The sequence below is a fragment of the Ammospiza nelsoni genome, chromosome 3 (assembly GCF_027579445.1).
Source record: "Ammospiza nelsoni isolate bAmmNel1 chromosome 3, bAmmNel1.pri, whole genome shotgun sequence".
In the NCBI taxonomy this organism is placed as follows: domain Eukaryota; kingdom Metazoa; phylum Chordata; class Aves; order Passeriformes; family Passerellidae; genus Ammospiza; species Ammospiza nelsoni.
Genome location: NC_080635.1, coordinates 84,900,937 through 84,918,506, shown reverse-complemented (window position 1 = coordinate 84,918,506; position 17,570 = coordinate 84,900,937). Strand labels below are relative to the sequence as shown.

The 17,570-nt window shown below is 42.1% G+C and overlaps 1 protein-coding gene across 5 annotated transcripts in view; it reads right to left on the bottom strand.

The window, feature by feature from the left end:
• Positions 1 to 13,634, bottom strand: part of FBXO25 (F-box protein 25) — a 31,256-nt gene extending 17,622 nt beyond the window's left edge. For 2 of the 5 annotated variants that reach the window (XM_059468944.1, XM_059468946.1), the window contains exons 1-4: positions 13,536 to 13,634; positions 10,559 to 10,702; positions 3,857 to 3,966; positions 2,488 to 2,537 (exon numbers count right to left, since the gene is read on the bottom strand). In XM_059468944.1, the coding sequence (XP_059324927.1) occupies positions 2,488 to 2,537; positions 3,857 to 3,966; positions 10,559 to 10,695 (297 nt within the window). In that variant the 5' untranslated portion in view covers positions 10,696 to 10,702; positions 13,536 to 13,634. Of the gene's footprint in view, positions 1 to 2,487; positions 2,538 to 3,856; positions 3,967 to 10,558; positions 10,703 to 13,352; positions 13,374 to 13,535 lie in introns of those variants that run through there. The other 3 variants (XM_059468947.1, XM_059468945.1, XM_059468948.1) reach the window with 3 other exon arrangements.
• Positions 13,635 to 17,570: the final 3,936 nt, after the last annotated feature.

Genomic DNA, 17,570 nt, shown 5'->3' with positions numbered 1-17,570 from the left:
AAAATGGTCTCAACATCTACAATTTGTTTTCCAGGTGCTAGAAGCTTAGGCACTTTTTTTTTTAAGCACCAAGAGCAAAAGCAAGTACATTTTCCTTTGGTACTTCTCCACATCCTAATGTGAAAATGGAAGTTTCAGAGGCTGTTGAGAACAACTTAAGGTGGTAGAAGCAGCCCAAACTGACATGGGATTATGTAAACTCAGTACATTTAGAGCCACAAAGCCACACTGGAGCCCAGGACCAAATATACTGAGGCTAGGAAAATCTCTGACCGGTAAAAAGAGTCCCACAGAGAAGTGTGCTATTATGGTTTTATTAGCCCAGAGAAGGAGGAGGATAAATAATTACTTAAAGTTCATTCCTAGACAGACTTCCTTGGTAAATTATGGGATGTTGACAAGTTTTGAAGTACAAATAATGTACCTTTTTGGGACTCAGTGAACACATACCATGCATGTACCCCAGCAGGGTGGGTCAGTTAAGAATTCACTGCAGAGTGGTGATAATTACTGCCTGTTGGTTAATGACCAAATTCAGGATTGCACTGCTTGCTCATTCAGCTGATGCACCTCAGACCCAAGCATGCTGTGCACTTCTCAATATGCACACCTTGCTTAGCTAACAGCAATACAGTCAACAAAGCTTCTGTTGAAATTTTTGAAATTGTTGAAATATTTGTGGCTGTTCTCTGGCTAAACAGTTATCATTAGGTCATGCTTAAAACATTAACATAAGAGACATTTCCCTGAACAGACTGCTATGAAACTACAGATCCATCTTTCCCAGTGTACCATCATGACAAAATTTTTCAAAAAACATCTCCAATTTCATTTCAACAATACTTGTTTTTGTTTTCTTTCATTTCAATGCTCTCCCATAGTATGTTTCACATGTTTCTTATCAATACCTCCCTATCTTGTCATTTTGCCCTAAAAAACAGTATCCAGCTTGGGAAAAAATGCTTCCTAGTTGTGAGACCATTATTTCAAAATAAAGAAAGATTATAACCTGTAACAAAAACTAGAACCTAGAAATTATGTTTTAGATTAGCTTAAATTGCTGCTCTGGATTTTTTGGTTCATGTATTCTTATTTCTTGCTACTTTTTCGACCTACTACTCTAAGCTTTTAAATTTATACAAATAATTACTTGAAAGATAAGTGCTTAATTCTAACTATCCTTGGCTTGTTTTTTTTATATTAAAAACCCAAATAAACCTGAAAGATGAATGGGCAAATATGAGAAGGTAACCAAAATATTTTGTCTGCTCTCTGAATGGAAAAGGAACAGAAGCAAATACTTACATGACACAAGTGCACCAACTTCTGCACAAGTAGGGGAAAAATAATCCCTTTATATATGGATTATGAATGAGACCAATGCATGATTTTAGGCTATTTGTATTTTGGCCTCAATGTACTTTTGAAACATCAGCTTAACCTCATCATTCAAAGCACCACAATAACTGGTGACAGATTGTTGCCCCCCTGCTCTTTCTCACTCTAATTTAAGAGAGCACAAAGGCAAAAAGCATGCTTGAGACTTTTGCAGACCAATCCAAGTAACCTAATCTAGAAGATAAAGCAGAAAGAGGGCTGTGAATCTGGTGAAAGGCTTTAAAGCACCCTTCAGATGTAGACAGGCAGTCTCTGGGTCACTGGTCTATAAGGGCTGCAAAGCCTTGCAGTATGTCCTTTTATGGAAGCTCTCCTCCACAGCATGCCCTTCCTGAGTAAAAAGCTCTGCATTGTCACTCTCAGCTCTAAAATGCAAAGCTACTTCTGCCTGCATGACTACAGGCATCAGCCTCACCTCCTTCCCCCTCTCCTGGCTGGCATGACCATGTGGATGTAAAACCTCCTTACTGGTGTTCCAGTTCCACACATCTCAGACAGCCATGGCAACCAGCACAGGGATGGAACTCACACTTCAAGACAGTTTAATCTCTACATACAATGGATGTATTTTAACCTTCCAAGAGGTCACTCCAAGAGCTTTCATATTCCCTTTGCAGTTTCATGATATAGTTTATATGCCAAACTGAAAACATGTTGACTTTGTTGAAAATAATCATCCTCTTTGTAAAATTTGAAACTGATGTTTTACTTACTTCTATTCAAATTTACACCATGATCCCAAAATATCAGGTGGCTGCCTGCAAGCAACTTCTTTCGAGATATTTCTCTGGTTTTGCAAATTCTTTCAATTTTAGTTCAGAGACAGTACAAAGATAGATGGGCTTGGATAAGCAGTGAAGAACTGTATTTCTATCCTTGCAAATTCCCACATCTCTGCCACAAAGACCTACTGAGAAGTCACTCTGCCAGATGCCTTTGCCTCACCATGAGCAGGTGTCCAGTGCTGCCAATGAAGAGAGTTAAGTATAGCCCCTAAGACCATCTGGCAAAAATACTTTTTTCAATATACTGTCTATCAATTAAGAATCACAAAGTTTATAGCAATTGACCCACACCATGCAGACTTACTTCCTTGGTGCTTTCTTTATGAACATAAATCCACTTTTCACGATAAAAACCTAAAATAAAAATCAAAATACAATCATTTTAGGCTTCCACATTAGTTAATGCCTTTCAGAACATACAACTTTCAATAAAACACTTCATAAGATAGCAGAACAGTTTTAATGAAAGAAGTTTATAAATGATGGAAAAGATAACTAAAAATTGTCACAAGATAAGGACTTCATGAAAATAATAGAAAAGTTATATAAATGCTTTTTTAAAACCCCATGAGCTGGCACACAATTGGCAGATGAATGACAACTTTTGCCAGCTGTGACCAACCAGTGACATAACAGTGGTCCTACATAACTCCTGACTTTTTTTTTTATACAAATGCTCCTTAGCATTTGAAAGTAGAGCAGATATAGACAACACTTTTGTTCCTGACCACTCCACCCCTCTAATGCATTTTCTTCTGTACAGGTGCCTGTTCTACATTGACTTGGTATCAACTAACTGCAGAGGACTGCAGGGAAGGCAAGGATTCAAGACTAATAAATGCAATCAGGCTGACCTTCAGCTTTTACAAGTCTTGCGTGTTGTCAAATGAGACATAGAGCCCCTTGAATCTTCTGAAATACCTGAAACTCTGACAAGCCTGGAGAAGCTTGCAGCTTTCTGCAACACCATCTCTCTAACAGTTTTGGGGATATACAAGTAACAGATCATTTCAAGATCAAAGCATTAGAAATTGCCAATTTGCTGCTAACCAACTTACCTTTTTTTTACCTACTCTACCAAACTCTCTGCTTCAATAATATACTTGCTGCCATACACACCTCCAGTCCAAAGTACAAGCAATCTTTTACAAATGAGAACTGATAAAATGGCTTCTTTCATATCTTAATTTTTTAAAAGAGACTTGTCTCCAAGAAATTCAGGACTGATAAAATCTTTATCAAGAGATATGATTATTATGACAAAATATGTTCATTTATGAACTGATTCTGGAATTAGTTGATTAATTAGAACTTGAAATAAACAAAATAAACCATCTGCTTTGGGAAGCAGAAGCTTCCATATGCATCCAGAAGAATTTAATCTAAAACTAGTCCACAACATATAACAGTGGTTAGTATCAGAAGACACCTAATACTCAGCAATTACTATTCTTAAATGCATTACCTCTGGGTCTTTGAAAAAAGAAATCCAACACAATAAATGAGCAATAACAAAGTTTCAGTTAAGACATATCACTTTTGACACCAGAATTTGTTGCCAATACAGAAATAGGCATAATTTTGAAGGCTACTCCATAGGTAAGTATGACTATTACAACATTTCTCTGAATCTACATGAGTCTTCTCAAATAAATGAAAAACCCCAGCCTTACACTGAGAATCTGTGTTATTCCTAAAATGATCTTTTTTCCTTTTCTTTGCTGCAAACTCACAGTCTTCAGTATTGTACACTTCTTCATTCTCCTCATCTCCAGTTATGATACTGAAATAAAAACATCTAATTAGAATAGCAGTAATCAAATATTTAAGATGCATACATCTTACAATTTTCTGCATTAAAGTCTACCAGTTAAAAAAAAAAAAAAAAAAAAAAGAGATCATGTTCTTAATTAAGATCCTCTACCTCATTGTCTATAGCACCATGTATCTGGAGAGAAGCTGTCTTCTCTTCTTCCCAGAGGGGTTGAATTTTATGCCAAAGTGATTAATACATGAAAGTATCTTCCTAAGAAGTACCTTGAAAACCATTATTGACATTCAGGAATGAATGTCTGACTGCTAAGGAGATAGTACTAGCTGGACAACTCTGCAAAGTTCTGGTGTACAAAAATCTTTTTTATGTGGACCAAGCCTTAACTGCACACAGGTAAAAAGTCTGTGAAGAATTATTGCATATCCTTGCACAGGCAGAAAGCCAGCAATGAACAACATCTCTCTTACTACTGTCACCTTTGGGGCAAAGAAAGTCCTTCTTTTCAGACACTTGTGATTCACAACTCTGCACATACTACAGGTGTCATGGCACTGTTTCACCAAAGATTTGTACAGCATCAAGAGCCAAGAGGTCTTTCACTGCCAGAGAGACTCAACTATGTCACTTCTGACAGTTAACTATGGAACCCAACACTGAGAACTACACCAAATGCTCATGTATATTCAACACAAAGTGTGAATATTAAAAAAATACACATATAAATCATTGAAAATAAGCTAACACTTCTAAAATGTAAATGCATTTAAAACTGTCTGTGCTACAGGAAATCTACACAGCTCATGAAATTTTCATTCCATTTTTGCAGATAACTATAAGGACCACCACCAAAGATAAGAATGGGTGTTCTCTGTACTAGCACTGATAAGGAAGATACCTCATATGAAGGCCACGGTCTTGCACAGATAAGAAAAATAATGAAGGATACATGGTAATGAAGTTCATCTAGGGGACTTATTTGTTTCTACATTACTGCTCTTTGGTAACAAAGTTGCAAATCCTCACATCTGTTACTATTTTTAAGCTGAATTGCTTTTTATCACTGCCAGTTTGAACTTCAGAACTGAATACTGTAAACTGAAGGACAGAAGTTTTTTCAAAAGTAACCTGTATCTGGGCATTAAAGTGACAAAAATCAAATTATTTTAGTCTATTGCTACTAGCTTTCAGAGTTAAAATTTTCAGGTTTGAACCATCTGCTAAACAACACCATAAAAATTTTTTGGCTTCTGAATTGTTCTAATCAGTACATGCTAGCTTAGCTTAAGGATACACAGGTTGAGAAGATTTAGAAAAAGAAAGTTGGTTTCATCTTAGCTTTTTTTTTTCAGGATTTAAACCTAACATCTGCATTCAGATAGTGCTCAATACCATGTGATGACATTAGTTCAGTCTTTAATATTTTTAAAGCAGAGGATAAAGACTCAACACCTTAAATATTCTATAGAACAGTGCCAAATATCACATCTGGTCAAACAGCAGGAGTTCAGAGAGAAGAAACCAGCAAGAGACAAAACCAAAACATCAACACAAGTTATTTTATTATGTAACATTCCAATCCAGCAGTTTGTTTTTGTGGGTTTTTTCCCCCAAAGCTATCATACAGGAAACCTCTAAACTCACTAAAATGATTTTAATTATGATTTAGCATATTGACTGCATCACCATGTCATGTGAGAAGCTATGACAGAATCTGAAGAGTTGCTACAGAACCACAAATTGAGCCCAAAGCTCCCCGAGTTCTGTCATCCTAACAACAGATACAAGACCAGGGAGACAGGTCCTGATACTCTGCACCACAACCCAAGCAGCACAGAAACTCTCTCATGGCCCTTGACCCAGGGCAAGCAAGGGCAGAGGGTGGGAGGCCACATTCCTGAAGGCCTGCTTAGAAGAGGAAGGTTAATATGGAAACATTCCTTCTTTTGATCCTGGATCCCAGTGTCCCTACAAAGTAATTCAGGCCAGTAACATACCTGAAGTGATTTGAATCCCACTCCTGACACCCCATAAGATACACTTCCCAAGCACCACATAAACAACTGAGGCAGCTTTAGGAGTCAATAAACATAAGGAATTGTGAACATGATGACTTATTTCAAACACCTTTATCTGGCATTCAAATTTGCCTGTGACATTCCTGGAATTCCTCAAGTCTCTTTAGAGAAAAGACAAATTGTACTGTTACCTCTGAGGATCTTCTGATATGAGGTTTTATTTCCTCATGTTCTGTCCCACTTCACACAGAGAGTCTTTCCCTACTGATCTGCAAACACCACCACTCTTCTTGACAAACCTTTAGTCTGAGAGCAATGAATGAAAGTGAGGGTCTCACAGACATCAGAAGAATGGGACAGACGCAGAGTTAGCCAGTGACTGCTGGCATTCCTTCCAGAAATCTGCAGAGCTGCTTGACAAGTAATAAACCTTCTCTACTGTTCCAAAAGCAATCCCTGCCCCCTCAAACACCAAGCTAAGATACAAGAAATCAAATCAAGTGCTGCACGTGCCATATGGTGAAACAGAAGCCTTAATTTAGTGTTTTTATTATAATGCTGCACGTGACATTTGAGTGCACCTGGCAGGATTTAAATACATACACAATACTGCCAATTTACAGCTATTCTTACTCTCTTGTCTTGATGACACACTTCATAAAAAATTATTCTAAAGCTTTTAAAAGCAAAGTACCTGGTGTCCCTAGAACTACAGTATCTTAGATAGATCATGCAACAATTTCAGTTTTTTCCAAAAATAGTAATTTCATAGCAGTATTTAAATAACCTCTTGGGTATGACACTTAAAATTATGGAAAATGTGAAAGCGCTATATGAGCTCCAACTATTTTCCCTCATCCCCTTGCTTCTTTTCATGTGGCCCTCAACTCATGCAATTATTTACAGAGACATTATTTTAGAAGTGACTCTAACAGCTTGACCATGGAAAATCCTGAGCTAAGTGCACACACCAAATGATTTTGTCATTTGACAAATATATTGTAATGTTATCTGTTAACAGATTCAAACCAAAGGACTTCTATCCAGTGGCAATATCACTCTTGTGAACACTGTGTCTCACAGAATTAGACAAGAGACACTGCAGACTGAAGTGACTACTTTGCTAGCCCAAGTTGTTCATATGAATCTAACACAAAGTAAATATCACCATCGTGAAAATATTATTAGTCTAATTCTCTTCCTTTTACCTCAAAAGGAACACATAAGACAGCTTTAATCCTAAGTTGCAGGCTAATGAAAGATACTTGCATACAGTTCTGTAAGGCAGCTCCACCCCCACCAAGCCTCTCTCCATCACAACACTTCAAGGACACAGTGCCACAGCACTGGAAGTGTCTTTGCTTCAATTCACAGGCACTCATGGCCAGCATCCACAGCACAGAGCTGGAATGCACACAGCCCAAGCCACATTTCCAGCTACTTGTGAACTGAACACAAGGCACTCTCATGCAAATAACTAAGACCTACTGAAGTGATGGTCTCATTTTTTTTCAATCTTAGTTTCCAGAAAAGATCTAAAGTGCAATTATTCAAGCATTATGCCAAATAATTAAAACTGTTCCTGCACAAGTGATTATATTTGTTCAAGCATGGTTATCATAAGGTCCACCAATTTTACTAAATCAGCAGCTGGATTCACCAAAGCATTGGATGACTAATCAAGCAAAGTTTGAAGTTCTTATTAAATAGAATACATTATTCAATTTAAGTAACTTATGTGTCTTTAAGGTCTATTTCTGAATCTATTTGTGATTATTCATAATTTCTGAAGAGAAGGTATTTGCAATGGGTAAAGGACAATGTTTGGCAAGCAACTCTATCTATACTTCCACAGAAGAGAATAGAAGCAAAACTAAAAAGGGTTTCATTTAACTATAGAGCTTGAATTTATTTCTGTATAATGGAAAACTTCTATAACCGCTCCCTTAAATACAACACTAAAGTACTAACTTCAGAAGAGATTCTTAGAGAATATTGTAGTGAAAAAGATTATTCCTTACAATGGATATAAATGAACAAAACCCTGCTAGAACTGTCAGATTGGCATATACCATCATCCCTATCCACAGGGCAGCTTAAAAAGAGACAAATAGGTATTTTTGTACTGTTTACCACATGTTTCTTCTACAAGGAAGCACTTTATCAAGTCTCATTTTTCTTTAGCGCTACATCATGTTAACAAACCTCCTAAACTGAGTTATCTTCAATGTACACCATAATTATTTCCAAATAGCATAAGATGGTACAGAGATCCAGCCAGCAGCACATCTTACACTGCTGTGCCACCATGTGAAGCCATCATGACACAGAAGAAGCCCAAGCCTGGGTATATGCTGGGACAGACTGGATAGGAAGCAGTTTTGCAGGAAAGGAGCCAGGAGGCTGGAGGATAAGTAGCTGAAAACAGGTCAGCAGTGTGCCCTTGTGTTGTGTTAGGCCAACTGCACCCTGGATTGAGCTAAGGAAAGTGTATCCTGCACACTGACAGAAGCAAACATCCATCTTTATTTGGCAGGAATACTCATCTGGAACACTGTGTCTAGTCTGGGGCCCCCCAAAAGAGTGAAAACTTTGTCATACTGGAACAACTCCAGTGGGGAGTCCCCAAGCCACTGGAGTATGTGGTGCACAGGGGTAGAGAAATGACCTTGCTCAGTTCTAGAGCTGGTGGTGGAGGGAAATCTAATTGCTGTCAGCTTTTAAAATGAGGATACATATAAGATGGAGCAACACTGTAAGGCTGGAGGAGGTAGTAAGTAGTAAGTTAAGTGGTAATGGACACAACCTGTGATAAGAGAAATTCTTACTGAAATGAGGAGGGCAGGGAGAAATGATACAACATAGGACAGCACAACAACAACAAAACAACATTGACAGTAACAGGACTTAGAACAGGAATCCAGAAAAGAGCTTCCATTATTGGAAAAGCACAAAGCTGAACTGGGCAAGGCCCTGCAGAACCCAACCTCAGCTGGCCTTGCTTTAAGCATGTGTTTCAACCAGATGATGCTCAGAGGTCATTTCCACTCTAAATTGTTCCATAATGTTGTGCAAATAGACATTAATTGCAGTTTAGTGGCAAAACTTAACTGGCATATAAAAAGTTCAAGTTATAATCAGAGATCCAAATTTAAAAGTGTAGTGAAATTATTCCTAAGTAGTGCTACAATGCCAAGACATACCAACTTGAATTCTCTAGTCTGAGTTTGAACAACATACATTTTTAATTGAATAGACAGAAGTACAGTTTTTGGCCCCAGAAGAGCTCAATTCTAGGGTCTTCCAAGACTAAGGCAAAAATAAAAGAAAAAGAAAATCCAGTATTTTTGCTCAAAGAAGCCATAAAAGTACCTCACCTTGCTCTTTGGAGAAAAAGATACATTATACATTTATACACACACACAATTATGAGCAGAAGTCTTAATGGTATTCACAAAGACTGATAATTCCTTTCATACTTATCAAACAGTATTAGTTAAGCAACCGACACGATAGTTATTTTTGAAGCAATTTGCACAGTTGCTAAATACTCTAGATTTCCCTTACTTTACTAAATACCTTTTTTCAAAGGTATTTAAGGCAATTTTTATGTTGGAGGCTTACTGAACATTCTTCCAGACAAAGTTTTGTATCCACAGTGGCTAGACTGTGTGGATAAAGAAGCCCAAATGAGATCAGTGACAGATTAACACAAAAGGAAAAAAGGCATGAAGGAAACAGTAGGTTAAGCTTAATAATAATAATGCTTCACTGCTTGATAACTCCCTTGAGGATTGTTTTACAAATGTAGAAAACACAGGTGTGTGACTACAGCAAATCCTAGCTTCCCAGTAAATCCCTCTCTAAACCAGATGAGATATCTTTTACTGGACTAACAACAAAACACCAAATGTTCCCTTTCCTCATTATGAACACATTATGCTGGAATTTATGACCAAGAATCCTACCCCTAAGAATTGCTTCTTTGTGGAGAAGTTTGTCTTGACAGAATGATTTATATCACAGCAGCCTGTGGCCATTTGCAACAAGTATCACTTTATTTACCTGATCTTTCTCTCACCTGTCCTACAGGAGCACATACAGTCATCTGTTGTGTTAGAGAATGAGCATTAAGCTACCACTGACTGTATATTTGGAGCAAAGGCATTTTATGGCTGCCACAAACTAACCCAACACCCACTCAGCAGAAAGCCTGCATTCACTTCCAGGTTCAATTGCAATTTACAAGTGTCACTTTTACCTTTAAATAGCACTCAACAGGCGTCAGAGGGCAGGGGTTTTGTTGGATTTTTTTAAAGTATTTATTGTTTTATTATTTTGAACGACATCTGGCTAAGAAGGGGTCTGGCTGCCTCAAATAAGCAACTCACAAAGCAGTGACAAAAGACAGACATTCTCCACAGGGGTCTCCTGTCTGCCTAACTAACTAAACACATGATTGCATTTGTATACAGATGACATCAGCTACCACAAACAGTTGCAATCTGAATGGAAATTAAGTCAATTTTGCCTTCCCACCTGCTATTAATTCATGCAGAATCACCTTTTTTTTTTTTTAAACTTACACAGTGTGGCTGATATCATTCAGCTGATTATTCCCATCCTCAAGTGCATGACTAAAGGTTTCACATCTCTTCCATCCATCTTCTGTTTTAACCCATCTCCATCCAGGGGATCTCCAGTCCTGGCCCAAAAACGGCATGGTTTCTCTACAAGCAGCAAGAAGAGATTCTTTGTCTATTATTTATTTTAAGAGTTTCAAAACTTCCTGTCATTATTTCAGTTTTCTCTTTAGCCTTAAAAAGAAAATACCTTGAGAAAAGTTCTCTGTAGAGCAGCCTTTAAAGAAACAGATTCAGCAGTTTACGTATAATTTTTATTCTCTAATGATATTCTTCTTGTCTTTCAGCATTTTATTAGACCAAGGCCATTAGAATTCCTTGTTCTTTGGAGAACAAGGGAAAATATCCTGGTAGTCCATTAATGGAATGATACCAAAAAAAGAAAATGATAACAATTACATCATGTGTAATCTGCTCTGTCATGATCAAACAGATTACTGATTTTCATATGTGACTAATAAATTGTTTTAAAGAGATTGACAGCTCACAAAATCAGTGTTGCTCCTTTTGTTTTTTCTAATCCTTACAAATACTGAGTTTATGGTACAATGTGTAATGATGCTTTGGGATAGGAATTTTAACATTCCCAAAAATCTTTTTGTTGTTTTTGAGGCCACCTCCCATGCCATCCTATTAAGCAGATAAGGACAAAAGGAGACTGCAACAAAGTCCATTGTGACACATCTCCAGAAATTCCTACAAATAGACACAGGTCATCACAGCTATATCACTCAAACAATGTTCTGCTACCATTTCTCAAAAGTGAGATTCACTTCTGACACATTAAGAATTTGAACAAGGCAGTTTCCTACACTTTGAAGACCATAACTTTGCCAGCTTTTGCTCTCTTCTTCCCATTCATCACACACACATATTGCTCCTTGGTTTAACAAGAGATTTCCCATGCAAGCTATAGAGGGAAGAGAGCGTTATGATATTCAAAACACATGTTAATATACAGCAGCAACAGCTTTGATCCTCACAAACATGCATTTTCTAATAGTTTTACTACTTGAAAAAATATTAGACCCCATCAGTAAACATCACTAGGAAGTTATTTAAAACTTTGCACTCTTGACCAGCATTTGCCCAACATATTTGTCAGAAGAGGATAAAAAGCCAGAAGAAATACAGGCTAAGTGAGCCAGCTGGGTTTTTCTTTATTTAAAAATCTGCACAGTATGCAAAACAAAGTGCATTGCCTAGGCCTCAGGATTGACTGAAGTCCCCTTCCTACTAAGAACTCAGCTTTCCTCTGCTCCTAACAAGAACCTTTTCCAAAATTGACATCATCCATTCCCCCAGTTGCAACAAACTTTATTCATGCCTACCTGCTTTTCCAATCCTTTTACTGCTTCCTAGGAACAACATGAACCACCAGAAGTACTCCCCTCATACTGGTGTCTCTATCACAGAAGGGTTTGGGTTGGAAGGACCTTAAAGATCACCCAGTTCCAATCTGGGTGACATCTTCCACTAAACCAGGCTGCTCAGAGCCCCATCCAATCTGACCTTGAATGTTAAAAAGGACAGGACACCCAACATTCCCCTGGGCAACCTGTGCCAGTGCCTCATCACTCTCACAGTAAAGAACTTTTCCCCAAGACCTAACCTAAGCCTACCTTCTCTCAGGCTGATGCCATTCTGCCTTGTTCTGCCACTACAGTCACTTGTAGAAAGTCCTTCCCCAGTTCTCTCGTAGCCCTCCTTTAAAGGACTGGAAGACTGCTCTAATGGTCTCCCCAAAGCCTTCTCTTCACCTGGCTATACAATCCCAATTCTCTCAGCCAGTGATCATAGGTGCTCTATCCCTCCTCTGGACCCTCTCCAGCACAGTCACAGCCTTCCTATGGTGAGAATCCCAGAGCTGGATGCAATGCTGCAGGTGGTGTACAAGGAGAGCAGAGCAGAGGGGCAGAATCACCTCCCTTGCACACTTATTTTGGTGTACCCCAGAACACCTCCAGCTTTCTGGGCTGCCAGTGCACATTGCTGACTCATACTGAGCTCCCTGTCAATCAACAGCTCTGAGTCCTTTCCTCAAAGCTGCTTTCAGTCCATGCTCCACCCATCCTGTACCTGTGCTGGGCACTGCCATGACCCAGCTGCAGGACCTAGCACTCAGCCTTGCTGAATTTCAGGCTGTCTGCACACACTCCTTTCTGTCCTGCCAAGGTGCCTCTGGATGGCATCCCTACTCTCCAGCTTGTTGACTGCACTACACAATTTGGTACTTTCCAAAAACTCGCAGAAGATACACTCAATCCCACTGTCCATGTCCCTAACAAAGATGTTAAACAGGCCCAGTCCCAATCCCAACCCCTCAAGGATGTCACTTGCCACTCATCTCCACTTGGACACAGAGCTGTTGACTGTAACTCTTTGGGGACGACCATGCTGCCAGCTCCTTATTGACCCAGTGGTTCATATGTCAAATTCATGTCTGTCCAGTTCAGAGACAAGGAATTTGTGTGAGACAGCATCAAATGCTTTTCACAAGTTCAGGCAAACCACACCAGTCACAGTGTGACCCTGGATGGCCTCATCCACCAACACCGAAATCCCACCGTAGAAGGCCACCAGACCTGCGAGGCAGGGTGTGCCCCTGGTGACACCACGCTGGCTCCCACCCTCACACCCCAACACCCCACTGGTCCAGGCAGCTCCCCGCACCCCCCTCCAGCCCCCTCAGTGCTGCCTGTCCCCCCCGGCCCCGGCCCCATGGCCCCACCCTGACCTTTAACACCCTGTCCCACACTCCTGCAGCTCCGCACGCCCCTAAGAGGCGGCCCCAAACCCCTCAAGCCACGACCGCCCACGCTCAGCCCCAACCCCGCGGGCCGACGGGGCTTCCACGCACGGCCCCACAGGCGCCATCCCGACCCCGCTGCAGGGCAGGGCAGGGCAGGGCCGCGCTCACCTCCCGGCACCGCTCGCACCGACGCCGCCGCTCCCCGCCCGGCGCTCGGCCCGGGCCCGGAGCTGTTGCCGGAAGTACCATGGGCCGCGCTGGCCACGCCCCCGCCCCGCGCTGATTGGCCGCCGCCCGCCGCGCTTGTTGCTACCCGGCAGCGCGCGCCGCCATTGGCGCAGCGGGGCGGGGCAGTCTCCGCCCCGGCGCGAGCCGGCCGCGTCACGTGACGGGCGCCCGCGGGCCGCACGTGCCAATGTTTTGGTCGGCGGGGGCGGGGCGTTGGCGCGCGCGGGGCGGGGCGTTGGCGCGCGCGGGGCGGGGCGAGGCGGGCCGGGGCCTCCGGGGCGGGGCGGGGCCTCCTGGGGAACCCCCCCGGTGTGACTCCGGTGTGACCCCATAGGGAACCCCCTCGGTGTGACTCCGGTGTGACCCCATAGGGAACCCCCTCGGTGTGACTCCGGTGTGACCCCATAGGGAACCCCCTCGGTGTGACTCCGGTGTGACCCCATAGGGAACCCCCTCGGTGTGACTCCGGTGTGATCCCATAGGGAACGCCCCCGGTGTGACTCCGGTGTGACCCCATAGGGAACCCCCCCCCGGTGTGAGGGCCCCCAGCCTAGGGAAACCCCCATTGTGAGCCCCTGGGGAATCCCCCGGTGTAACACCCGGTGTGACCCCATAGGGAACCCCCCCGGTGTGATCCCCTAGAGAACCTCCTGGTGTGAGCAGTATGACCCGCCCGGTGTGCCCCCTCCCTGTCACCGCTGTGACCCCTCTCTTCCATGCCCAGCGTGACTCCCCGGCAGGAGCGGTGTGCCTGGTACGACTCTCCCCGTCCCCGCTGTGACCCTGTGTCCCCGGTGTGCCCGGAGAACCCTGGTGGGGTCTCCCTCTGTGTGCCCCAGCGAGCCCCTCTGCGCCCCGGGTGTGCCAGCGTGCCTGGAAAAGCGAGTTTATGGAGGGCCTTGTTTGTTAAAATCTCAAATCATTAATATATGATTGTATAAACATTTCTGACTTCAAATCAGTTATTTTCACTTAAAATTAATTGTGGAGAAAACTATTTTAAAAAAGTCAAGGCATTAATAGTAAAATTAAAGTAGTGTTTTCAAACATTGTAATTGGTCCTAAATTTTGTGCTGTACAAAAAGGCTTTATTATTTTAATTATTTGAATGCTTGGGATTGACTACACTACAATCACTGCAACTTGTCCCTACCTGGAAGCAACCCTTAATCTTTTTGCTAGTCTTTCCCATAAGAAAATGGAGTTTATGAGCTTATAAAATAATTTCAGTGTTATAACAGAACAGAATTCAGCAAAGACCTGGAAGGGCTTCTTTTCTGTCTTTGGTCTTGAAAAACTCACATGAGTAATTTTATTTGGTCTAGGATTCATTGTGTTCTCAATATGTTACTATTAATAATTAAACTAGAGATAGGATTCCTTTCTTTTCTTGAAGACAGAAAAAAAAAAAAAAGTTGAATACTCCAATATTTTTCAAGAGCCCAATATCCTGACACAGATACAGCCATGGCAAAGGTGCTGCCTTTGCACAGCCAGGGCCTGTAGGCCGCTCACTCTCTCTGCCTCACTGAAAACATTCCCAGCCCCGCACTGGAAAATGATGTGAGTCAATATTAAAAACTGTACACCACTACTCTGCCAGAAACATGTCAATCTCCTTTTCCAGCCCATGAAAGGGTTTTGGTTTTTTTTCTGTTCTTTGGCACCTGGGTCTACAAAATTCCTTCATAATGTGCCACAAATCTTTTTGTCTCTAGGATCCTTCCACATTTTCTTTGAGGAGTCCTGGGGTGTGTGGGCATAAAATGAGTACTCAGCTCATTGCTCTGGTGGGGTTGTTCCTTTAGGGCAGGCTGGATTTAACTAGCAGAGCTTCATGAGTGAAACATCTAATCAAAAAGTGATGCACTTCAGAAAATATGCTGTGGTTCTCTTGCGTTTACCTGAGGAGTAAGCAGCATTAAAACCGTGAAAGACAGTAAGTAGGAGGTTACTTCTTGAAAAGTGCAGCATTTTGGGAGGGACTCACACTGGAACAGTTTGTGGAGGAACTCTGTCCAGTGAGAATTCCAGAGCAGGGAGCAGCATGAGAAGGAAGGGGTGGCACAGACAAAGTGTTGTGAACGGACCCCAACTGCAGTTTCCCATCTCCCTGGGACACCTGTGGAAGAGAGGAGGTGGCAGAAAAGTCAAGAACAAAGAGTGGAGTTGAGGCTGGGAAAAAAGGGAGTTGACAAAAAGGTGCTTCTGTTTTTTGTTCTGTTTCTTACAGTGCTATTTTTAAAATACCCATTTTTTAATTCACAGCACATTAAATTAATCTTCCCCAAGTTGATTCTGGTTTACCTACGATGGTAGTTGGTGGGTTATGGTTATTGGTGGATGTTAATTGGCTCACTGTCGTTATCTGGACCCAGAAGCTTTTTCATTATTTTTTTTTCCCCTGTCCTACTGAAGAGGAGGAGTGAGAGAGCAGAGAGGTGGGCACCACACCTCCTAATATCATGGAATGGTTTGGGTTGGAAAGGATCTTTGAAGGTCACCTATTTCCAAGCCCCCTGCCATGGGCAGGGACACCTTCCCCTAGATGCACCCTAAAGCTCCATCCAGCCTGGCCTTGAACACTTCCAGGGGTGGAGGGTCCTCAGCTTCCCTGGGCAGCCTGTGGCAGTGGCTCACCAGCCTCACAGGGCAGAAAGGCTCCCAGGTATCTACTCTAAAGATACTCTCTCCCAGTTTAAAGCTTTTCTTGCTTTTCTGCGAAAAACGCCAATCACTTGTTTTTAAAATTTTCGAAGTTTAATAGTAATAAAATGGTTATAAAAATAGTAACACAGAGTAATAATGATATGGACAATTTGAATTAGGATAATATGAGACAATAAAAACAAAGAGTTACGGACGTCCAGGTACCTTTTTCTGGGCAGCACAAGCCCGAAAAGGGACACCCGTTAACAGAGGATTAACCCTTAAATCAATAGCCTGTTGCGTAGTCATACACCTCATACATGATGCATAAATTCCATTCAAACACAGGATTCTGTCTGGTCTTCATCAACTTCTTCCTCTGAATCCTAACAGTGCCTTCGAGGTGGGAAGAAGTTCGTTTCTTCTGATAAGAGAGCAATAAATTCCCTTTCTCTGAAAGATCTAGGTGTCCTGTGGCTGCTATCTTGCTGCAAGCCCTTGCTTTTAAACAAAGCATCTTACATAGCATAGTTTCTATTTTAACAATTTTTATGACCTAAAACTATATTTAACACAGTACTTAAGAGAATCAATACAGCATTACCTTCTAACACAACACATACAATATTCATTTTAATATTTGCGAAAAGCCAATCATAAAATACATGCATTTTTAACATTTTCTTATAAGTACATGCCCTTGTAAAAAGCCTCTCTGTGGGTTTTTTGTAGGCCTTTTTCATTTATTGGAAGCTGTAGAAGGTCTGCCTGGAGCCTCCTCTGAATAGCCCCAGCTCTCTCAGACAGCCTTTGTGGCCGAGGTGCTCCAGCCCTCTGAGCATCTTCATGGCCCTTCTCTGTCCCCAGTGCTGGATGCAGCACCCCAGGAGGGGCAGAGTCCCCTCCTCAGCCAGCTGGTCACTCCTGCTGCTGGTCCTGCTGCTCACCCCTGCTGCTCTCACCTGCTGCTCACCCCTGCTGCTCTCACCTGATGCTCACATCTCCTGCTCTCACCTGCTGCTCACACCTGCTGCTCTCACCTGATGCTCACATCTCCTGCTGTCACCTGCTGCTCACCCCTGCTGCTCTCACCTGATGCTCACATCTCCTGCTGTCACCTGCTGCTCACACCTGCTCTCTCACCTGATGCTCACATCTCCTGCTGTCACCTGCTGCTCTCACCTGCTGCTCTCACCTGATGCTCACATCTCCTGCTGTCACCTGCTGCTCTCACCTGCTGCTCTCACCTGATGCTCACATCTCCTGCTCACTCCTGCTGCTCCTGCTGGTCACCCCTGCTGCTCACACCTGCTGCTCAGTCCTGCT